At 55.8% G+C, this 7,316-nt stretch overlaps 1 protein-coding gene across 1 annotated transcript in view; it reads left to right on the plus strand.

The window, feature by feature from the left end:
- The window catches only part of CYP46A1 (cytochrome P450 family 46 subfamily A member 1), a 27,093-nt gene that overhangs the window by 18,069 nt on the left and 1,708 nt on the right, over window positions 1-7,316 (plus strand). Inside the window, exons 11-13 of the mRNA XM_006160011.1 lie at window positions 2,704-2,788; window positions 3,352-3,462; window positions 6,968-7,056. Coding sequence (XP_006160073.1) covers window positions 2,704-2,788; window positions 3,352-3,462; window positions 6,968-7,056 — 285 coding nt within the window. The remainder of the gene's footprint in view (window positions 1-2,703; window positions 2,789-3,351; window positions 3,463-6,967; window positions 7,057-7,316) is intronic.

The raw sequence follows: 7,316 nt of genomic DNA on the forward strand, positions 1-7,316 counted from the left end.
GGCAGGTGGTGGGGTGGTTAAGGCAGCTTGACTCCCACATGGCTGACCGTAGTTCGAGTCCCGGACCTGGCAGCTAGTTTTCTCACTTTCCTTCTCTCTTGCTATCTCTCTCTGGTCCACTTCAAAAAAAATCTGGAAAAAGCAAAAGTTAAGATAATAACAACTACCCATGGCACTCCACCCGCCTGGAGGCAGCTCACTACGGATTCCCAAGCACCCATGCAGCACCCCCAGTCTGCACCCCCTGTGCAGTTTCCATCCCCTTGTCTAGCTGATTTACCTCTCCGCCAAGTTGATCACAGCGTGGTGTTACTGTAGCCGCTTCTGGACCCACTCTGCTCTTTACGGCAGTGAGATACACATAGCATAGGGCAGCCAGGGGTGCAGAGATCAAGGCGGCTGGAATCGCAGGGCTGTGCTTCAAGTCCAGGACACAGCAGCTTAAAAACACGCCAGGTGCGTGTGCATGTGTGCCCCAAGTCCTGAGAAGAGAGTGTGGGTGGCCAGCCCCGCTAGGGGTGATTTCTCACTTTCCCTGCCCGTTTCCATCTCTCTGGTGACTGCACAGGCCCTACAACAAATTTTATATATATACATATGTATGTATATGTTATATAAAATATATACTTATACGTGAAAATATATTTTATATACAAATAAATATATTTTTATAAAAATATGTTTTATATAGGGACTAGCAGATGGTGTAATGGCTTTGTCATTGGACTCCCATGTAGTTGACTGTGGTTCGAATCCTGGACCCGGTGGCTTAAACTCATGCTGAGCGTGTGTGCATACGTGCTCAAGATCCCGAGAGGAGAATGGACGAGAAGGGACCCCTGGGGGGTGATTTCTCGCTTTCTGTCTCTCTGTCTCTCTCTGTCTTTCTGGTGAGCGCACGTGCCCTATAGCAAAAACCTCTCCAAAAAAAAAAATATATATATATTTATATATTTACATATATATGTGCATTTACATATATAATACATATTATATTTTATAAAATATACACACACAAACATATATAAAATACACACGTGCATACCTTTACACATACATGTGTAAATATAACAGAGTTTAACATTTTAATTATTGGGGTTGCCCAGCCACCCCCACGTCCATCTCCAGAGCGGTTTGTCTCCCTGACTGAAGCTCCGTGCTCATAGACGTCCACCCCCCCAGCCCCAGCCCCGGCCCCGGTACCCGCCACTCCACCATGTCTCCAGGCATTGGTCCGCCCTAAGGACTAACGAAGGTGGGATTGTCGGTGTCTGTCCCTTTGAGACCGGCTTGTTTCCCTCACGTAACGTGCTCAAGGCTCACTCACGTGGGAGCCCACCTCGCAACGTCCCTCTTTTTACGGCTGGGGGCGCCCACTTGAGGACGCCCCACACGGTGGCTGTCTGTCCAGTCACCTGCCCGAGGACACGTGGGTTCTTTTGCCTCTCGCCTGCTGTGAGTGATGGCACCGTGACACGAGCGTGCAGCTGTGCCTTGGGTCCCTGCTGCCCCGTGTGCGTAGCCAGGAACGGACGGGCTCACAGAGTAAGTTACAGTCATTCTGGGGGACTCGCCATGCCACTTCCCACACAGCTGCACCGTGTTTTTCTAAGACAGTGTCTTGCTGTCACAGTCCTCCTGCCTCAACCTCCCGAGTGGCAGGGACAGCAGGTGCATGCCCCCATGCTCAGCGCTGGTTTTTTCTTTCCAGTTTTACTCCAGGGCACATGCGCTCACTGGACAGAGCCAGGGAGAGAAGGAAAGTGAAAAACCACCCCGCGAGGATGGCCATGCCACAGCCCCTCCTTCCTCGTCTCTGAGGGTTCGCCATGTTCATTGGCATGTTTCTCAAGCCTCTGGGTCCTGGGCTTGAACCACGCAGCGCAGCTGCCTGAACCCCCATGCTACTGGCTGGGACCCCCACCCTCCCTCACGCAGACAGGGCACATGCGCTCACTGGACAGAGCCAGGGAGAGAAGGAAAGTGAAAAACCACCCCGCGAGGATGGCCATGCCACAGCCCCTCCTTCCTCGTCTCTGAGGGTTCGCCATGTTCATTGGCATGTTTCTCAAGCCTCTGGGTCCTGGGCTTGAACCACGCAGCGCAGCTGCCTGAACCCCCATGCTACTGGCTGGCCCCTCACTCAGCTCTAATTCAGAATGGGTCTCTCTATGTGGCCCAGGCAGCCTCAAGCTGGAGCCCCTCCAGCCTCCGCCTCCAGAGTCCCTGAGACTGCCGGCTCGCACTAGGGTCCCCGGTCTTAGGCAGGACTGGACGGTGAACCTGGGCCTCCCATGTGGTGCCAGCTTGCGTAGCAGTGTCTCCACAGCACATGCCACCACGGCCATGTCCTCACCAGCACGCTACGTTCTGATTTTGACAATGGCCATCCTGAGTGTGAAGGGGGCCCCGCCGCTCTGAAAGCTGCCCACAGGTTGCTCACGCAGCGCACACCCTGACGCTTGTTCACCTGCCAGCGCCCATGCCGCTCCACTGCCATCCCCTGCTGGGCACTTCTGTGCAGAGGCCTGGCTATGTGGCACAAAGGGCAGAGGTCTTAGGGTTCTGGGGCCGAGCCGCAGGGAGGCCATGCGTGTGCAGGTGGGGGACTGCACACCTCTCTCCACGCAGCCTCCCTTCCCCTTAAACTCTCGTGCGGAAAGTCTCCCTTTGGAGTAAGCTAGACTTTGTCTTACCCAACAGGCTGCAGGCCGAGGTGGATGAGGTCGTGGGTTCTAAGAGACACCTGGACTTCGAGGACCTGGGGAGACTGCAGTACCTGTCCCAGGTGTGGGGGAGGGAGTGGTGCCTTGGGGCAGGATGGGTGGCCCGAGTCAGCCAGCTGCCTCTCTGAGCTCTGGCCTAGTGGTTCTCAGACCGTTGCCTCTGAACCCCTGGGAGATTTAAAGCACCCCGAGGCCCAGGCTGCCCCAGACTGAGTACAAGAGGGCTCCCCAGGCAACCCCCTGTGCAGCTAAGATTGGAACCAGCCCTTTGGGAAAGGGTGCTGGGGCAGCCTAGTCCCAGCTTGGCCTGCACCCTGCAGGCCTTGAGCCCCCATGCCCAGGCTCAGCAGACCCACCCCACACTGTCACAGCACGCAGCTGGAGGCCTGGCTGGGTTCTGCCGCCAGCACAACCCTCTGTCCATGGTTTTCTGGGGCAGTGTCCTGGTTCCTGTCCTGGCTCTGCTACTGTGGCCTTACATGACTCATTTCTCCCCGGCCTTGGTTTCTCCACCTGTCACATGAGGGGTGGAGCAGTGCAAGTGGGAGAGGGCTGGGCCCAGGCCCGCCCCCACACATTCTGTGGGCCCTCTCATTCCCGGTTATGTCCCTGGTGGCTTCTGCAGGTCCTCAAAGAGTCGCTGAGGCTGTACCCCCCGGCGTGGGGCACCTTCCGCCTGTTGGAGGAGGAGACCTTGATCGATGGGGTCAGAGTCCCTGGCAACACCCCACTTTTGGTATGTGGGTCCCCTGGGATGCCACGGGGTGGGCTGGCCCGCTTGCTCTGGGTGGCCAACGCAGGCTCTCCACTGAGGTCAGGGAAGTCTGCGGCCCTGTGGCCGTCACCATACGCCCCTTCACAGGCCACCTGTGTGCCTCGGTCTCACCACGACCTGCAAGGCCTTTTCTCCCCTTCATACTGTCCAGTGTAAGAGTACAGCAGACGCTTTGGGGAGGGGGCTGTTCCATTTACAGCTGACGGCCCTGAGGTTCAGGAAGGCTAGGTCACTTTCCTGCAGTCGCACAGCCAGCGAGGGCAGCTAGGGAAACGCCTTCTTTCACAGGTGACCTCTCCTGGCTGACAGCCCCTCCCAGCTGCGGTCTGGCCCCACACCCCCCATACATTTCTCTCTTTCTTTGCGCATCCATTTAGTTGTCCCTTCATCCCGGCGTTCGTTCATGTATGACTGCCCCCACCACCACCCATCCCTAGCTAGGCCCCTGGGAGGGAGTCTGCATATACTCCCCCAGAAGTAGTCACTCCTGAACTTTGACCTTTGTGCTCGCTGGCCCCTCACCTTTGTGCATGCAGTCTGTGCATGTGTGCACGCATGCATGTGCGTGCACATGTGAGCATGTGTGTGCATGCATGTGCACATGCATACGTGCGCCCACATAGGAACACGTCGTAGGACTGCCTTGTGACTCTGTGTAGCGGTTACTGGATTGCCATAGGTGTGTCTGTGAGGCTGGAGGTCACCATTTTCACTGCTGCTGGACACGTCGCCACTGCTTTTCACCTCTGGGGTTGACAGGCACCCCATGCACTGTGGCAGCCAGGGCATTTCTTTCTGTGTGTCCTGGCTCAACATGCCAGCGTGTGTATGTGTCTTGGCATGTATCCAAGAGTGGGAGGGCCGAGCAGTAGCACACACGTGTGTCCACATTACATACAAGCATCACATTACATACGTGTGTCCACGTTACACACGAGTGTCCATGCCACAAACTAATGCCAAGGCTTTCCAGGTGACTGAGCCAACTTGGACACCCAGTGGTTGAGAGGACAGAGCTGAGGCTGCCCATCTTCCCCGACACCTAGCACAGCCCACGTGGGTTCTGGCAGCCAGATACGTGCAAAGTGGCGTCTGCCTATGGAGGCCGCATGCCCCAACCTCTAGCCCGCCGGGCATCCCTAGGCTGTGGGAAGGTTCCTCCTCTGTGGGTCTCTGTCTCAGGAAGCTTCCCCTTCTGTGTTGTTCGTCTTTCCTTATTGATGTGTAGAGCTTTATTTAAAATTGGTGTGTTTTGGTTTTGTTTCTTTTTCTAGTTTTTTTGCAATAGGGTGTGCACATTCACCCATGAGAGACAGAGAGGGAAAGTGAGAAATCACCCCCCTGGTGGGTGGCCGTGCCACAGTCCCTTGTCCTTCATTCTCCTCTCAAGATTGCAGGCACGGGGTCCAGCAGTTAGCATAATGGCTATGTCGCTGGACTCCCATGTGGTCGACCGCAGTTCGAGTCCCGGACCTAATGGCTTAAACTCACGGCGGATGCGTGTGCATGCGTGCCCAGGATCCCGAGAGGAGAATGGAGGAGAAGGGATTGCGGCATGGCCATCCCCCCCGGGGGGTGATTTCTTGCTTTCTGTCTCTCTGTCTCTCTGTCTTTCTGGCGAGCGCACATGCCATATATCAAAAACTTCTCCAAGAAAAAAAGAAAAAAGAAAAAAAAAAGATTTAAGGCATGCACACACACATACCCAGTATCATTTTCAAGCCACCAGGTACAGGGCTTGAACCACAGTCGGCCATGTGGGAGGACCATGCCATCTGTGTGTGTTAACCCTTTGTTGCATGTCGCAGGCATCTTCAGATCTGCAACTTGTCTTCACTAATGTGCCTTTGATGATCTGAATTTCTTAATTTTTAGTGGTTAGTTCTTTCATTTTTGTCTCATTTAAGAAATCCTTCCCTAGCCTGAGCTGAGAGGGATTTTGTTCACATTATCCTCTGCCCCTTCGCATTTTTCTTCTGAAAGTTAAGCTCCTATCTACCTGGAATCGCTCGTTGTATGCTGTGAGGTAGGGATCTGAATCTGTTTCTGAGGGCTCCCGTCCAGACTGGATGGCCTGGATACAGATTTATTCTTCTCACAGTCCTGGAGGCTGGAAGTGCAAGATCCAGGTGCTGGCAGGGCTGCTTCCTCCCAAGGCCTCCCCTTGGTTTGTGGAGGACTGTGGCCTCCCTACGTCTTTATGTGCTCTTCCCTCTGTGTCTGTCCTTATCTCTTCTTATAAAACACCAGTCAAGTGGGATTAGGGTCCACACTGATGGCCTTGTTGTAACTTAATCACCCCAGTAAGGACTCTACCTCAGAACAGTCACGCTGTAAGGTTGGAGCACCGACGTGAATGGGGCACACGTCAGCTGAGAGCAGGGCCCCTTCTCACGTGCACACGTGGAGAGCGATGGCTTCCCGACCCCTCGGGCTGCGCCATGTCCTTCCCACACATCACCATTGCGTCGACGGCAGCTCTTGCCTGGCCAGCCATTTTCTTTCACACCCCCGACGCGGGTATGACGCCACTCTGCCTCAATGGTCGCCTCTTCAGCATCTGGTACACTTAGCTGGGCGAGCCCCTGCGGATCACTCCAACCTGGGTACTACCCTACCCTGCTCCCAGCTCGCTGGGTCACCTTCATCAGACCCTTGGTTTCATCTGGGATTGTCTCATCCTTATAAGGTGGGGGATGACAGCACCCAGGTCAGTCTATTGAGAAGGAGTAACGGAATATTGTATGTCGAGTGTCTGGCAGAGTCCCGGCATGGAGCAGGTGCCCTTGACCCCAGCATCGCCCGCTCCTAACGCTCATGCTCGCTTTTCAGAATGCAGCTCCAGGCCTTCCATTCCTCCTCTGCACCCCCAGCTGGCTGCCCTCGGCTCTCAGCTCAGGGACGTACTTTGTCCAAGGGTAGCAGGGGCCCAGGCCAGCACCCAAGACCCAAGTTGTAGGGGCTGTTGTTTCCTCTACTGTGGTCTGCATGAGAGGCTGGTGGGGGCTGCAGCTTCCCCACCCCTGCCCTCTGCTGAGACAAGCCTGGCGTCAAAGAGGAGCTGCCCACAGCTCTCAGGGATCCAGGACGACAGCCTTGCAGAGTCAGGCCTGAGTTTGAATCTGTTTGACTGCTCATTTGCCTGGTCACTTCAGACAAGTCACCAAGCCTTTCTCAGGCCTCAGTTTCCTCATCTGTAACGTAGGGGCAGCAGCTCCCCCGGGCTGTGCCCAGCATGGGATGATGGAGCATTCCAGCCAGTGGGGTGCCCCATTCCTAGAGATTTTCCCGGGGTCCAGCAGAAGCTCACACTCACCTAGGTGTGTGGAGAGGTGGGGGTGGGTAGGGAATGGGGGGTTGCTCTACTTGGAGTCCCCCTGCTGGGTGGCCACAGTGAGTTGGGAGGTGCAAGGGGACCCCCATTTGGAGCCAGAGCCAAGCAGCAAACAGCCCCTTTGCCCAGCAGTTCAGCACCTACGTCATGGGGCGGATGGACACGTACTTTGAGGACCCACTGACTTTCAACCCCGATCGCTTCAGCCCTGGAGCACCCAAGTAAGTCCCTCCTTGACCTGTCCATGAGTGGGCCTGGTGGTGACGAGGGTCATGGTGGCCTCTGGTCTGAGGCCACTTGTGTTCCCTGGGCCCACATCACCTCCCTGATCCGCGTGAGGTGGCCAGAGAGGAAGTCCCAGCCCCGTGAGGTCAGGTGACTTGCTCTAGTAGCTCGGCCTGTCCAAGCCCCTGCCCATAACCTGAACCTCACACCTGGGAGCCGAGCGGGCAAGACAACCACCTCCCCCGACTTCACGTCT

Source organism: Tupaia chinensis, unplaced genomic scaffold (assembly GCF_000334495.1).
Source record: "Tupaia chinensis unplaced genomic scaffold, TupChi_1.0 Scaffold000671_1, whole genome shotgun sequence".
NCBI lineage: Eukaryota > Metazoa > Chordata > Mammalia > Scandentia > Tupaiidae > Tupaia > Tupaia belangeri.